The 17,255-nt window shown below is 39.9% G+C and overlaps 2 protein-coding genes across 17 annotated transcripts in view; one reads left to right on the top strand and one right to left on the bottom strand.

The window, feature by feature from the left end:
• The window catches only part of CMAS (cytidine monophosphate N-acetylneuraminic acid synthetase), a 14,001-nt gene extending 13,681 nt beyond the window's left edge, over positions 1-320 (bottom strand). The window contains exon 1 of the mRNA XM_035311225.1: positions 87-320. Coding sequence (XP_035167116.1) covers positions 87-247 — 161 coding nt within the window. The 5' untranslated portion in view covers positions 248-320. The remainder of the gene's footprint in view (positions 1-86) is intronic.
• Positions 321-16,904: 16,584 nt separating this feature from the next.
• ABCC9 (ATP binding cassette subfamily C member 9) overlaps positions 16,905-17,255 on the top strand; it is a 77,367-nt gene continuing 77,016 nt past the window's right edge. For 3 of the 16 annotated variants that reach the window (XM_035311156.1, XM_035311116.1, XM_035311067.1), the window contains exon 1: positions 16,912-17,203. The gene's annotated coding sequence lies outside the window, so the exon portion shown is untranslated. Of the gene's footprint in view, positions 17,204-17,255 lie in introns of all 16 variants that reach the window. The other 13 variants (XM_035311184.1, XM_035311175.1, XM_035311149.1 and 10 more) reach the window with 8 other exon arrangements.

The raw sequence follows: 17,255 nt of genomic DNA, 5'->3' as shown, positions 1-17,255 counted from the left end.
GGAGCGGGACTACACTTCCCATCATGCACGTGCGGCAGCCGGAAGGGGGCGTGGGGTGGGGGGGGGGAGGGAGTGCGCACGCGCACCTGTGGAAGACGCCGGCGTCCAACGCGGCGCGCAGCACCCACCCGACGAGCGGCACACCCGCCAGCAGCTTGATGTTCTTCAGCGGGATCCCCTTGCTGCCGCCGCGCGCCAGCACCAGCGCGGCCAGGTGGGCGCGCGGCCGCGCCTCGCCCGCCTCCATGCTGAGTGCCCTTCCGGCTGCCGCACGTGCATGATGGGAAGTGTAGTCCCGCTCCGCGCCTGCGTGTGCGGGAGGGGGGGGCCGTTGGGCGGGGTTTGAGGGAGGCGGGGAGGTGGCATGCCGGCTGGGGATGGGTGCGGTACGCCGCGCAGCGACGTATGAAGCGTCGCTTCATACGTATGAAGCGACGTATGAAGCGTCTCTACGTATGAAGCGTAGCCTGTTTTCTCTGTGCAATATTTCCTGCACGTAAAAACAAAACAAATAGACAGATGAAGGTGTGGCTGGGTTCCTCGTCAGCACGCAGGACGTGCCTTTCAGCTGGTGAGCCCCGCTGCCCTCGCAGCCTGGAGCTGAGCACGCAGTGCAGCCCGTGTCAGGAGTGCCGCGCGGACCCCAGCTGACTGCATTCAGTAGTTTTCCGTCAGCTGCCAGCATAAATCCTCAACCTTTCACGTCCTTCCCGTTGGGAGAGCACCGGCAGAGGGCAGAGTAATCACACCGGAGCCTTTTGACATGAGAACATAAACCACTCCTCGCTTCTGTTTTCCACCTGCTAAAAACCACGTTAAGCATAAAAACGCACCCCGAGTTCTAAGAACTCACCTATAGAAACCGGATGGATAAAATAAAGTGATGCCCTACCAATGCTATAAGGCTGTAGAGGAAATTACTTTTTAATACAATCTGGAAAATTGGAAGTAGAGGCTGTTGAGCAGCATCATAAAATCAGTCCTGGAGACTCGCATTCTCAGTCCATGACGGGAACGTGTCCCACGTTTCCCTGAAGTTTTCCTCAGGTTATCTGAGATGTGTCGCAGAGCAGATGGAGCTTGTCTACTGCTGCCAGGGGAAACACTCCCAGTTATATTCAGCTCTAAGAAAACATTGAAAAGAATAATCACTGGGGTTTTGTTCTTTCTGAAGAGGACATCTGTTCAAAGAAACACAGCAAAGAGATTAAGTGCGCTATTAAATCTCTTTCTGAGCTTCTTAGATAGCTGTTACAATAATCAAAATGCCTACATGTTAAGTAGGAATAGGTTGAAAAGATTTGTCTTTTGGTTCATCACATTGTGAAAATTGGATGATTTAACAACAAAGATATTTGAACTTCATAATTCAGTTTGGTACTTTTTCACAGTCCAGGGATATCCTAAACAGGGAGCTGATTCTGGTTCACCTTTTATTTACAAAGAAAAGAAATTATATTAGAGGATTGAGCATACATCATAGATTTTCTAGATTGGGGAGCATCTAGTAAGAATTTTTATTACAGGTCTGTACATAATTAAAACCTGTTTGCATTTTTTTCCTTCACACCAAAAGCACATCTTTTTCTCATGGGGCTAGAATGGTCCTCGAGTTGATATCTTAAATACCGTTGTCCTTCTTCATAGACATGTACCTAACCCAGTCTTTTAGACTATCAGTACTCCAGGCAATCTTGAGAAACATATGATAGCAAAGCTCTTCCTAATCTTTACTGAATCTTCCTTTCTGCAATGTTAGCCCATTAATTCCTGTCTTATCTAGAACAGATATTCAGAACGGTTTTATTTCCTATCTCTCTGTAACAGGCATATGCATATTTGAAAATAGGCACTATCTTAATTCTTAGACTTTTCCTTTTTAGGAGCAAGTTACTTTCACCTAGTTCAAATCCTCAGGCTTCTGATCATCCCCATTATTCTCCTCAAGAATGCTTATAATGTAAGACTCAAAATTAAACAGAATATTGCAAGTGAGAGAAGCAAAAGTACCAGTACCTCATGTACCTTGAAGGTTGTATTCTCATTTGTACATCTCTAGTTTTCCTTTTCTTGCACAATATTGACGTAATTCAGCTAGTGATTCACTTTGGCCTAAGATTTGCTCCTGCAAGAGGTGATACATAGCCAGATGCTTCCAAGCTGTGTCTTTGCATCTGGCAATACCTGCCCAAATGCGGTATCTTGCATTTGTTCCTACAGCAACCAGTTCTGTACCCACCTTAAAATATTTTCATGTAAACCATGTTCCCCTAGTTTATGTGGAAAGCATGTGTGACATTGTCATGACTTTTAACTAAAGATATCCATCTTCCTGTAGCCACAAGCCTGTTTTTGTAGATTTAATTTATAATTATTTGACTTGTTCCAATTAAGCTATTATTGACTGTTAGACTAATGGTCCCAATGCATCTATAGCAACATTTTTGTTCAGAACAAGAATACACTTCTGAACTGAATCTCAAAGCACACAAACTATTACTATGTCACACTATTTGCTAAAGCAGATGTGGATAGTTTCCAGGCTATTCCTTTCCCCCCCATTTTTAACTAATGTGGCATTTTATGCTTTATGGGCTTGATAACACTGAGATTTCATCAGACAGCTGATTTAGTATCCAAAGATGAAACTCTGAGCTAGTCTGTGTATATATTACTAACCTAAATACCTTTTGACTCATTTCTTCTGTATTTGTACCAGTATCTTGCTCCTGAAGGGACTGTGTGGGTTATAGCACTCTGAGATAAGTACATTTGCTATTCTAATAATAAAGCAGTGGAGAACAAAACAAAGAATACAATGCTATGCTTTCTGTTTGTTTGGATCATACACAGTTTTATGTAATCATGAAATGTCCTGCAGGCACAGGTTTCCCAGAATGGAGGAAAGGGTTTCAGCTCTCCCATCACTGCTAGCTAGAGCAGCACACATTCCCACATCACATAATGTGGTTGTGGTCTTGTGACTGTACAGCCTGCCCACTCCTACTCCTATCATGTCCAACTATCCTTGAACAATGTGCCCCGAACTGGCTCATTTCAAGTAAGTACTGATAAGCTAGCAAAAGTAGTGGGAATAAATCTATTTTAAAAACATGTTCCATGTCATGCTATTCCACTGGGGATAATAAAATCTGCAAATTTCCTTTCTGGCCATAGTTCAGTTGCTATAAACTATCACACTGTAGTTTTGCTCAAGAAAGAAGTCCATTCATTCATGTCTGTGCACAAGAGCAGGGAGACGAACAAAACTGAAGGTATTAGGTAGATCTGTGCCAAGCTGTTACTGTGATCACTGTTCAAAGGTTATGATCTACTAACAGGCAGCACGTTGTGGCCCTTAGCACAATGGCTATTGATCTCTTGGGTGTTTAGGGCAATACTTTGTTATGCAGTACGTAACTGTTAAAAACAATGTGTGTCAAGCATGGCTGAACAAGAAACCTCATCCTAATGAGTGCTGGGGTCTGCATTCAAACTAACATCCTCTGAATGGCCAGTTGTGGCATCTACCTTGCCCTCCATCTTTTGAACTGCCAGTCATGAGTCTGTTCACAGTGATGGCAACACTGTTCTTAGTCTGTAAGATGGGAAAAATGTCTAACAGTGGTTCTCTGAAGCTCACATTGGAGCTTTGTGAGTCAGAGCCTTTGTGGTATGTTGGTGAAAGCCTGACTCCTTCATAACAATGGTAAGACTGCCACTGACCTAACTGGGGCCAGGAGTATATTTGTGTGCATGAAGTGTAGTTCCATATATGTCAGTAGGGCCCCAAAATGGTCCCTGCTGGTGGCTCCAATTGCAGGCTCCTATTTTTTCTGGGACATCCCTAACTTAATGAGTACTACAGAAACAGATCAGAAAGACTCAATGAAAGCTTGTATTGGAAATTTATGACAGAGATTTGGGGAGATACTGCTACATCTGTGTCATCTGGAAGTTACTCTTTCTTTGCCTTTCTCAGGTACAGGAAAACTGAGAGGCTCAGATCTTGCCTTCCCTGCACTGAACTGTGGATACCTCCAGTGGAGTCTGTGGAGTCAATCACTAATGCTAGGGTCAAAACACTACAAAGGAAATAAGAAACTGGCCTCAGGATGATGAGCAAATTCCCTGTTCTTGCTATTGGAAGTTTCATGCAAGTTTTGGGCTGTCCATACATAAGAGCTAGATAAATAAATATTAAAATGTTTATATAAAAAAAGCCAACTCTCAAGGGTCTAAGAGTTCTCTAAGTAACCTCTGAAAAGCAGACTGAAAGGAATACAGTTGCTTGGAGCTTACACTTGACTTGGTGTATTACTTAGACTTTCTGAAGAGAAAATGGGGCAAACTACTCTGCTGCAGCATACTGAAATGCACTGTGTTTAATTAAATGCTGGCTAGATGGATTAGGTTCCCTATGGCCATCTGATGTACACAGAAGAAATCAGAGAGACCTGAAATGTGTATAATTAACAGTAATTTCAAAATGTTTAAGTGAAGTCTTCATTGTTATTGCTTTGACTTTTTCATTATTATTGCTATGACTATTAGATTATTTGACAAATGGTGTTGATGCTACCTGCCTGGCTATGAATGTTAATTATTGTAATAACAGCACTTATTTATATTTAATTTTTACTTTAAGAGAACCCAAACCATTTTGCAAATCAAATCTTTTATGTTGCAGATATTTGTACTTATACTTATTTTTCAGTTTTGTGACTTAGATTCACCCTGCCTAAATCCAGGCCTCTAAGTGAGGCAATAAACTAGCAGTCTGCATATCTCAGATATATTGGCCTTCTTTGTATGGCAAAAAAATAAAATAATAATAATAATAAAAAAATATTCAGGTATCCTTCAAAAGGTATATTTAAAGAATGCTTGAAAGCATCTAAACTTTGAATTGCTCTCTACAATCAGAAGGTTGCCTCAGCTGGAAACTGAGTTTTAGCGGTGCTCATTATCCTCTGGTACTTAGCTTTTTCAGATGCCAGGTTAGTGTGTCCTGGTTGTATAGGTGAGATTAAGCTCATGGCCAGATGTGCAGGCAGAAAGAAATTTTCCTCTAACTGAGACTTGTAAAGATCTTTGTTAAATTGGTTCATTGTTGTTGTTTTTATTTTATTTTATTTTATTTTATTTTATTTTATTTTATTTTATTCTGTAGTATGGTTTAGTTATGGCCCTCCCTAAACTCTTCTTCAAATGTAAAGAGTTAAATGTCCTTTAAAACATCAATGGTATTTTTTCCTATTGTTGGTGACTTTCGCTCTTTTCACTCTAATTCTTGTGTCTCGTTACAGTGTCAGAAAATGTCATGGTTTGGCATTTTGAGACTTTTTGAACTAAGCAACTATCATACGCACGCCCAGGTGATTCTTTCTAGCCTATTGTTCTTACAACTCTATCAACTAGCCTGTGGAAGGGTAGCTGAACCACAAAACTGTGAGGTAGTGTTGCCAGCTGGTAAAGCAAAGGATTGAAAATCCTGCATGGTTTGCCTTTGTAGCCTGAAATTGTGAAGAAATGGTGAGGGAGATGGAGATCTTTAATCAAAAGAAGGAGAAATTAAGAGGAGGCATGGCAGTAGGCCTGAAATAAGTAAAAGACTGCTGCAAGAAAAAAGAAAAATTCTTTGCCATGTCAGCATATTTAGGATGAGAAATTATAAGCTTGAGGTATATCACAGGTCATTCAGGCTAGTTATAAGAAATCATAATCGGAAGGAAAATTACCATCTAATGTATTGCTTAGGGAAGATGTTGGACTTAATGGTCTTAGAGGTCTTTTCCAACCTAAATGATTCTAATTCTGTGATTCTCTGATGTCACGTCTCCCTCATTGGCAGCCAACACTGACACAGTGTTAGGATTTTCTCTAGGCACAGTTGCCATTGCTTTGGATCACAATGGACGACCTAAATATTCACTTAATGATCTAACAAATATTATATGTCAAATCATAGAATCATAGAATGGCTTGGGTTGGAAGAGACCTTACAGATCAAGTTCCAGCCCCCCTTCCATGGGCAGGAACACTACCCACTAGACCAGGTTGCTCAGTGCACCATCTAACCTAGTCTTGAACAACTCCAAGGATGGGGCATCCACAGCACCTCTGGGCAACCTATGCCAGTGCCTCACCACCCTCTGAGTGAAAAATTTATTCTTAACCTCTAATCTAAATCTCCCCTCTTTTAGTTTAAAACCATTCCCCCTTTTCCTATCATTATCTACCCAAGCAGTCCTTTTCCATCCCTTTTATAAGACCCCTTCAAGTATTGAAAGGCTGCAATGAGGTAACCCCAGAGCCTTCTCTTCTGTAGGCAGCTCTCTCAGCCTTTCTTCATAGGAGAGGTGCTCCAGCCCCTTGATCATCTTTGTAGCCCTCCTCTGGACTCACTCTAACAGCCGCACTCCGCACTCCTTCTGGTGCTGGGGGCCCCAGACCTGGATGTACTCCCGTACTCCAGGTAGGGCCTCACAAGGGCAGAGTAGAAGGGGACAATCTGCCTTCTTTGAATGATCTCTTTAGCGCCCTTCCAGCCCCCTTTCTTTTTATTTTATAAAAATTATAACTTGCAATGAAGGCAATCTAACCAAGAAAACGGGAAGAGAAGAATCCCACACCTTCTATTATGTAGAAGTCTCAGAGAAGATTGCCACAGAGAGGAACTGAAAGACATGAGGGAATCAAGGGACATGGGAATACAAGTAAAAGCTGTTGTAAGAAAATTCAGCATAACAAAATTCAATGCAAGCTCTTGGGAAAAAATGAACATTTTATATTTGTTTACAAAACCTCTGTGTAAGTATTCTCTCTGGGGACAGCAATAGGACTCAAGGGAATGGCATGGAGCTGTGACAGGGGAGGGTCAGGCTGGGTGTTAGGAAAAGGTTCTGCACCCAGAGGGTGGTCAGGCACTGGGACAGGCTCCCAGTGCAGTGGTCAAGGCACCAAGCCTGGAGTTCAAAAAGCATTTGGACAATGCTCTCAGACATAGGGTCTAGTTTTGGGTGGTCCTCTGTGGAGCCTGGAATTGGACTCCATGATCCTTATGGGTCCCCACCAACTTTGGAGATCCTGTGCTTCTATATAAATTGATATTATGCACTATCTTTCCCTCAGAGATTTCATTCACATGCACTCTTAAAGACCACTTGTGTGCAACACAGCCAACAAGGGACACTGGCTGTCAGATATTCATCATTTCTCTGACTGACAATAGTGAGCTTGTTTTTTTGACAGATCTTTCATATCCTTTAGGAACCAGTGCTTGTTATAGGGTGGTCTTTTGTTTCAGGAGTTTGCTTACTCTAGTCTCCATAAATCTTAGACAAAGTTGCTGCTTTTGCACATTTTTTTCTTGTTTGTTTGAAATGTACATCTGTTCTTCTGATGGGCCAACAGGAAAAGGAATGCTTTATGTCATATAGTGGAACCTTGTTGCCATCTTCCTGTTGTTAGAAGGCAACATCTTCTGCTGACAAGTTATCTGTGCTGTGGCCTTATCAGAGTGCAGGGCTTTTGGGCTTGACCTAAACATCACATTACTCAATTTTACTGCTGAGAACACTGTTCTGGGAGCACTGTCCAGGGAATGGTGTTCTTCATTATCAGTACACTTTATTCATTTACTCCTTCCTCTGCTGTCTCATCTGGTGTTCTCACAAACATGTTTCCATTCATAACACTCTTAATATTTTTTTGTTACAAATCTCTACAACTTCAGCAGCCCACTCACTCATTTTATCTGTGTGCTGGGTCATTAAACAGTTTATCTGCCTGAGTCCATAAACATCCTCAATCTGCAACCTCTGCCTTCAATATATGTCAAAACTATTTATGGAATACATATTTATTTTACACATTAACAAATTCTTCCACTTGAAACACAGGAATGTGTGTATATTTTTTTCTTCTTGTCTGACACTGACCATCCCTGACTGCCGCTAATATTTTTGGTCTGCCAAATGCAGTGCTTTTGCATATTCATTCTCAGCAGAGGAGAAATCCATGATTGGAAACCGTGATCTATAATCAGAACATATCTTGCTTTATTTGTATATAGTCGTGAGCAACTTATACTTTCCTCTATCTAACAGAGTAGATTTAATTATAGATTCTTATAGCTCATATTCTGCCATGTCTCCTGAAACTGCTCCTGTAACAGGGCCTGGCACGACCCTGTGTAACCCAATCGACCACCCAAAGCAGCAGTCGCTGCTGGTGGGAACAGTGCCATCTAGTGACATTATTATAACAGCATTAACACCATGCCGGATAGAAGCAAGTAAAACCAGCTGAGAAAATCATCGTCAGAGATGGAATAAGAACTCTACTAGATTACCCTTCTTACTCTAACAATGATGCTGATACATGTCCATGGAGAACTTAATAAAATCACCAGCTGTTTTTACTGTAGATATATTTCTAGGCAGGCACCTATGATTATTACACAAGAAATAGCTTCTGCAGATGCCATTATTCTGTTATGGTATTCAGTTCCTAATTACTGTATTTTATATTTGTTTTATGGTCGGGCTGAGTTGGATTTCCTATTTTTTACAGATCAAAACTTTCAGGTACAGACCAGATGGTGGTTTCCCTTTAATGAAATGAATCACTTGTACACACATGTTGCTCTTCTTCCTTTCAATGTAAACACCCTCCCTGTATCTAGGCCTCAAGCTGGATGGGAAACGAGTACAGTAGAGTGTTGTTGTTTGGACTGGTTCCTATTTTCAACCTCATTGCTGGCTGATGACCCACAGAGCAAGCCGTAGATAGAAAGCACATGTGAAGTCTGAACATCATTTTGCGGGGTCAGATAAATAGTCCTCTTAATAATTTTCTGTGAGAATGTGAATCACAGAAGAGTGTACGAAAGATCAGGCAGAGATCTGGGTCTCCTGATACTACCTTTGTAATTCGTGCTGTTAGGAAATCTATTTCCCACTCCCCATTGCTTATGCAACAGCCAATTGAGTCAGAAAGTTCTTATTTCTCTCGTGCCCCTGTGTTTAGCTAATTGTCTTCTCAGACCAAACGATATTTTGTGTCATGTTTCTGTAGGGTCACTTGCCTCAGCACAGCTGCTGAGAGTATTACAGTGCTCAGGTCTGCACGTACGATCTTCCCGTTTCACTACAATGGAAATTTTTGAAAGATGGTTCTCACACTCTAACTAATCAGTTAGTGAGTAGTCATTTTGGACTACCCACACCAGAGCATGATACACATCTCATGGGTAATTGCTGCTTCATTAGAGTGGTCTGCTTTCAAATGTTTGGGCTACAGTTTGCATGTATCATATATCATGTGTTTTATACTATATCTTAGAGCAGTTTTGGAGATTCATAAGTTTGTTCTAAGTGAACCAAGCTCTCTGTTCAAGCACAGGAATGAGCTTTCCTGGGAAGTCTAAGGCAAATCAAACACCACTTCTGTACCGTGTTTCTGAGGAAATGACTCCTGAAAAAATAGTAACTATTGACAATACTGCACTTACAGGGATCTATGTGGTGCATGGTGGTACCAATTAAATGCTAATGTCTTGCCTGTTACAGTATTTGAAATGCATTACATCTTCTTTAATGTTAGAAATTATTTAAACTACCTGAAAATAGATATTTGACATAGAAATAAGGATTTTTCTAAGGTTGGATTAGCTGTGTCTCAGGGAGAAAGTGCACAGATGGCTGCAAGGGGATGTCGTTCTGGAGCTGGAGGTCCTCCTGGTGCTGACCATAGCCATGCTGACCAGGACAATTACAAGCCAATTGCTCTGTCAACCATTTTTCTCTTCAGGCTAAATTGTCCACGTAAATAACACTGTAAGCTAATTTTCACCATGTCTTTCTTCCCATTTTCCTTAATAATTTCCTCTGTTAACTCAGACCAAGAACTTTTTGTATCCATTGCGGTGTTTCTTAGAGATCAGAGGGAATGGCACATATATTGTCTGACAGCAAGCATTGTTCATAGGGAAGAGGAACCTGAATCATGTATTGAATGAACTTTCAACTTTAGCTTCTGAAATTCCAGCAACCTCAATACTTGCTTCAAAAGGACTACAGGAGAATGTTGTAGATATCTACATAAGATGGTTGCTCTATCAAGACAAAAGTTTTCAAAGCACAATTTCAATCAACTCTACTTGTCATAGATTTCCTACCAGCTAGTATAAACCAGCCTGATTAAACACTAGTTACCTGGGTGAATGGTAAAGAGCAGAACAAGGTATCCTTTACAACCACAGGCATCATATGAATTTAAGAAACTTCAGAACGCAGTTGCCATGCAGTGGACTTGCCTGTCTTCATTATTATTCTGTTCTTTTCTGAAACTGGCCAAATTCCTTCCTCTTTCTTTCAGTCCAAATGAAGACACCTTATCTTACAAGAGACAAAGACAAAAATGCTCCTAGTCATCCTTGATAGTGTCTCCACTTTCTCTTCCCTTCACAGTGTAAATAAAAGACTGCACATATGCATCAGTTGCTCAGGACACAATACAATCTATGAAAAATGTATTGGACATGATGCATTCCAGTTTCGTGAACTCTTATTTCCACCTAAGATTTTCTGAAAAGGGACAAGGGAGTTCTGCCTCATGACGATATCATTTCCTCTGTTCAGATATAACGTCATATGTATATGATCCTTATAACTAATGGCTGTTGCTTTATGTTTCAAATGTGAAACTGCATTATACTGCTCTCAAACATCCCTCAGACACATCTAGTAGTTAGTTGCTGCAAGATGGCACACAGAATCTGTCTCATTGTAGATAATAAAACACCCTTCAACTTAAAACATCTTCTGGGTGATAACGCATCTACAAACCAGATCTGGATCTGAGCTGTGCAAATGGGGTTCGTTTTTAATTGTGGCTGGAATGACAAGCAATACATGACTTAGCACATATTGCAGACTTACATACATGTATTAGCTTGCTTCCTGAGATAACTGGGAGGAGGAATAAATTAATTCACCAGAATAGCTGTGTTCAGGATTATGTGCAATCAGCTTACAAACTGACTCACAAACTGAAAATTTGGCTATAGTGATTCTGGTCATATTTGTTCAACAATGTCCAGATTGCCTCAGCATGTCAGCATTTTGTATACAAAGTTATAAAAGAATCCGCTGGTCCACTTGAGATGAGGTAGTGCTCCCTATCAAGTCCATTACTGTCGCAGGGACAAGATGTAAAACAGACAATGAACATTAGCAGAAGTCTGTTTAATTCCCTTTTACATTTCTCAGACCATTTGCTGTATTGCAGCAAATATGATGTAAATCTCCCTGAGGTCATATTAATAAATCTTATGTTGTCTACTGAGAGTCTGCCTGGAAGCATTATATACCTCATGGTGTTCATTTTCTACTACTGTTCTATAGGAACTGTTATTTTCACCCTAAAGACTCTTTTATTTTCTACCATTTTGTGCCATATGGTATCATGTTATTGCTGTCTTGGAACTGGACTGAGTTGTGCTGTAATAATGTTTCCCACTTTTTCTGTATTTATACAATCCGTTTGATGATGCTGTCAGACTGCTGTCACAGGATCGTGATGAAATATTACAGAAGCACCTTAGATATACCCTAATGAGGAGATTTCAGAAAGTGTTTTTGGAGTCTATGGGGATACCATTCCTTGTGATGTGGTGTTTCTACAATGTGCTGATTGCTGGATAGTTTAGTATATTTTTATTTATTTTGATCTGAGGTCTTCTGTGTCTTCTGATAAGACATTGCCTTCCACTGCTTTGCCATTGGTATATCCTTCTGTACAGAAGTAGAATTATTTGAAATTAATCTTAATGCTTTTAGCTAAATTCTTTTACAGATTTTAATCCTTGTAACCATGGGATTCAATAATGTTCCCTGTGCTGTAAGATAGACTTTAAACTTGTTTTACCATTTGCATTTCCAGCAAAGGTCATAAGGTCATAGATGGCATCAGCAAGGAGAGAATATGAAAAGGTCACAGATACAGGATGCTAGTATTTAGTACTCACTAGATACAGAAGTAGTTGATAAGTCAAAAAGCATTTTAAGACCTGAGATACTATACTCATACTGCAGCAGTTAAATTAACCAGGTGACATATTATTAACTCAAATGCAACATAGTGACCATAATTAATGTAAATATATTTTAAATTTGCCTTTTTTTTTAATAAAAGTGAATTTTAATAGAAGTCTTTTTTTTTGTTGTTTTTTTTTTTTTTTTTTAATTCCCAGATACCTAGACAGAGACCTTGTTAAAAAGCTTCCAGCTTCAAGATATGCAACTTCAGAGACTGGACTATGAGGATTTAGATAAAAGGCTTTTTATTTATTATTATTATTATTATTATTTAAGAATTGCAAGAGACTGCACTACATATCTTGCCTTGGAATAAAAAAAAGGAGAAAGAGAAGGATCTTCTTAAGGATTGAATGCATCCTTTTATGGTAGTGATTATGGTTGATTTCTATGGGAGAAAATGATTCTCTCCCTAGTTTAGTCCTGTCATGTTTGCAGAAAGGATCAAATCAGACCAGTAGGTTTGCTGGTTTAGAAGTGGAAAGAGATTTTACGGTCAACATGCAAGAACAGTCTAAACTGTCCAATGTCAGCCCCAAGGACACAAATTCAATACAGCACAGATAAACACAGAGAAAACACCAACACTTTGTTCCATCTCCAGCCAGACATACACATACAACATCCACAACAGTGTTATCACTTATACATGTGAGTCTAAGCGTCTAGTAGAATTTAAATTGTAGTACAAGACTACTTTATGAAATTTAGGATCAAACACTGCTATGCTTAAAGGACCTGCAAGTCTTCTATTGTTCTTGACAGCCTCAAAAAGCCCTCCAGTATTAAATGAGTAGCTGTCAGGTTTTGTGATTTTTTATTTTTTGACTAAAAATGTGTAATTGAATAAAAATGTGTAATTTTGAATAAAAATGTCTAATTCAAACCGTACATGTTTTCTTGCCCATGTGACTGCCCTGATATCAATACCTTTATCAAACAGAACAAATAAAACTGGAGATTTTAAAATAATATTGTGTTTAACATTTAAACATATAACTAATTTTTCTGTATTTATCCTAGTGCTTTACTCCATATTTCTGGGATCCAAGACACTGAGACTCAGCTAGTCTATCTCATTTTTGCTTGCAGCCACTTTCTAGTTAATGCCTCTGTGTACAAAAGCATGTTATTCAAGTGTTCCTGTTGCAACTTAGATTTTTTTAACTCTTTATGTGATTGGACTTGTGTTTTTGTATTCATACAAAAACTACTTGGGGCTGGAAGTTTGGCAAACCCCTGTGAGGAAGCGTCATGGAAAGATGTGCTAACAACACTAAGTTGTGGTCCAGACTTGTGCTTATGAGCCTTGCGCAGGGCAACTCAGATACCTGCAGCAGTGCAAATCTCTTCTGCAGATAAACTGCAATTTTGCACCCTGATTCAGACAAGATTATGAACTTCTGAGATGAGTGTAGCATTGCATTTGGTGCCTCAGACTTCACTACTGCACCATTTACATTTAGTTGTCTGTCAAAAGCTCAGGAGGATGGTACATCCCTGCTCAAGTCATGTGGCTGTATACACCTTTTATAGTGATGAACTCCAAGGTCTGGGATTTTCTTGCAGTTCTCCATACAGAGCTCTTTTCCATTTAGGTTGCTCTGTTGAACTTTTGCTGTCTATATTTTCCACAACACTTTTCCCCATAGAAACCAGGAATAATAACTTTTTTTTAAAGCTGTGGAAAATATTTAAAATAATGCTAAGCTTCTGCTGCTTCTCCTCTCCAAGCTTAATCACAATAAATATTTAAAAGGGACGGAGAAGGTATTCAAAGAGCAGGCTGCATTTTCCATTACATTAAAAAATAAAAATAAAAAATAGATAATTTAGGTGTTGCTACTTCTTTAATGTATTCTTGGCAGATCCATTTTTTGAGATAGAATTGAAACAAATGCAGAAAACTTTTATTTTAAATAGAACTGTAAGCATAAATACAATTAATCTTGAAGGTGTGTCACTCTGGTCTTTTTATATGACTGCAAGAGTTCTGACATAGTGCTACTAAAGGCTAGTCACTGTGACAAATTTAGAAGTAAAATAAAGACTTGTTATGCCTTAGCTTATATAATTTCCTCCTAGCATTGCCTATGTAGCTATAATAGTGTAAGACTCTGGTATAAATGATACACATAGGTTTAAAAAAAGTCAAGTAATTTATCCGCACTTGTTCAGCTGAAGATCTGTGAGAGGTTTTCTCAAAAACAGCTGGTTCGGTGTCAACAGTTCAAACAATACCTGTGTGTATATGTGAAACAATTATTTCAGCTCTTTACCTAAGGAATGGGAGAGACTGAGGGCTGGCATGCAGCTACCTGAGTTGGGCTAATGAGCAATAGTTCATTAAAGTCCAATTACTTGATTGCTAGTGTTGGTGGGCCGTGAAGTACGTGTCGACGGAGGTCTATGAACTGGTCTGCAATGTGGCAGAGAGCCGTACTTAGCAGAGACTCTACATATTTCAAAATAGCTCGTTATGTGAACAGTGTCCAGAGCACAGGTACCCTCTGCCATGTGGTCAGTTAAATAATCCAAGACAATTAGAGTGGAAAGTGCTCAGCTGGGAGCTGTGGCAAATTAATCCATGGCTGCAGTAGATTGTATTCACAAAGGTGAGTGCTATTTCATGAAAAACTTTTCCCACTCCCCCTATTCCTTCACCATTTAGATTCCTTCGGGTTCAGCCGGTCAAGCATGATGCAAGCCCACAAACAGCGCAGAAACTATTGCCAGCATGTTAGTAGGCTTTGGCACTTGATTTTAGCCTGCCTGCGAATCAGCAGCCAAAACTTGGCGGTTTCGAAAAAATCTGCTCACTTTCCCCTGAGTCACCAGGTAATGTGGCTGGTGGCGCTGCACCCCGCAGCCCTGATGGCCGCACGCATGCTCCCCAAACAGGGATGGCGGAGAAAGACCAGGGCCTAGGCCGAGGCCAGGGCTGGCGTCGGGGCCGGGGGGCAGCGGCCCACAGCAGGGGGAGTCCAGGGGCTTCTGAGAGGGGGTCAGCTGGCAGGCCTTCGGGAGGCGAGCATGGGAAACTGGGTGGGAGGTTTTGGGCAGAGACACCTAAAAATCTCCTTGTTTTTCCCATTTAGTTACAATTCCGAAAGCATCTCGAACCATTTTGAATTTCCTGATATTTATTCATTTCTCTTCCTGGCGAATCAAGATGCCCAAATGCAAAAAATCATTCTGGATTAGAGCAGAATGTTTTCTGATATTTTAGAGCTTTCTGCTCTCCTTAATCCTTCTAAACATGCATTTACAAAGCATTTTAGCTAAAAAATAAAGCATTCTGTTAAAAAATAGAAAATGAAACATGCTGGTAGCTGCTACATTTATTTTCATTTACTGTACCCTTTTTTTCCTTCCTTTTAAAACAAATTGATGGAAATGGGTAAACCAAATTTTCATGTTTTAATTAAGAAAATCTTTCCATTAATTTTGTCCCCTTCTGTCTGAAGTTATACCTTTTTTTTTTTTGAAATGCCACATGATAGGTTAAAGATTTTATTTTGTATCATCTTTAATGAAACATAGATATATAACAGAACTCAGATCCTTTCTCTTCACAGTTATTTTTTTCTGAAACATTAAATATTAATATGTAAGAGGGAAGAAAAGAAAGTTAAAAAAAAGCAAGTAAAACATTTCACGTACTGTGGAGGACAGTCAAGGACTGTCTCAGTCGCTCAGTGTAATGGTGTGTTGATATTTCAAGTCAATGGCATATATCAAACGGCAGTATTTTTTTTTTTAGATCTGAGGTTTCCACTTTTTCTCCCTACAGTCATAAAGTAAATAAATAAAAATAAAAATAAAAAATCTCAGAAAAAGGAAAAGCTGTATTTGCCAAGATTTTAATGATTCTGACAATATTTGGCCCCAATCATTCCCCTGCATAGTCAGCTCACAGTTTTCTGTAATCCCTTTCATAGCATGAAAACACATTTAACCACAATCCATTTGAGACCATCTGATCCCCACTGATCTCAGCACAGCCCCTGGATTCTGCTAGGTCTGGGCAACCTTTGTCCCAGAGGCCTCCAGCTCAGGTACCCAACCCCAGAACTGTTGTGCTCGTAAATGATCTGAGTATTTATGCCAAGCCCGAGGTCTAGCCCTAAGAACTTTGCCATTTTTGGCCTCAAGCTGTACGGCTTGATAAGATGAAGCTATTATGACAGAAAATCTGAACCTTGGCATATCTTAGTTCAATGGCACTAAAAGAAGATAGGCAACATACCAACCTGTAGGCTCTCAAGGACATTTTTATGTTTAAATAAAGAAACATACGCAATGTAGCAATTTCCAATGCTGCCAAAAATATTATCCCTTAAAAATAAGGGCAATTGTACTGAAAATTATATCCCTGGAATAAACATAAAATTTACTTTGAATTTTATTTCAAGTTTGTTTGTTTTAAATGTTTCAAAAGAAAAGCTATCCAGTGCTTTAAGTTCCTTTCCTCTGTGATAAAAAAGTAGGATCTGTTCTGTAAGTTAAGCAGGAGAGTCTGGAGGGATCTAGGGTAAAGTAAAATATCTGAGTAGACTTATGCTTTCTCTTTTGCTCAAGATGATGGACAATGTACAAAATTATGTTGTCAAATTCAAATTAACCAAGCTTAATTCAAAAGAATTCAAAAACTGAAATTCCCATGCCTGCTAAGGTAGTTAAACTACCTTGTCCAAATCAATTATTTCAGGATAACCATCTGATAATAGCCTGTGCACTGCAGTGCAGCCTCTTGGATTCTTACCATCCAGCGAGTAAGAATGAAAATAAAAGCAGGCAGAAGAAATCCCAGGGGACCATAGCTTCAGGAGGCGAAAAATTGGTGCTTCTTCTTTGCCTATCTCTTCCCAGTTTCCTGCCCCCTTCGGCGTGTGAGAAAGACAAGCAGAGTTTGTGCTCTTTGGAAACTCGATAGGAGGCAGCAGCTGATCTTCCCATCACCAGCCTAAAAATAATCCACTCCAGGGCTTGGAGCTGCTTCACTAAGTGGAGGAAAATCCTGCCACCGGGATGATATTGATCACATAGCACAACCGAGTGAAAATTTGGGTTGGTATTTTGTTTTTGTGTTTGCAAAGGTAAGCTACAGAGTTTGCTCTAAGATGCAGCAAGCAAGCGGGGCATGCGGTG

The sequence above is a fragment of the Oxyura jamaicensis genome, chromosome 1 (genome assembly GCF_011077185.1).
Source record: "Oxyura jamaicensis isolate SHBP4307 breed ruddy duck chromosome 1, BPBGC_Ojam_1.0, whole genome shotgun sequence".
NCBI classification, from domain to species: domain Eukaryota; kingdom Metazoa; phylum Chordata; class Aves; order Anseriformes; family Anatidae; genus Oxyura; species Oxyura jamaicensis.
This window is presented reverse-complemented; position numbering and strand designations above follow the sequence as displayed.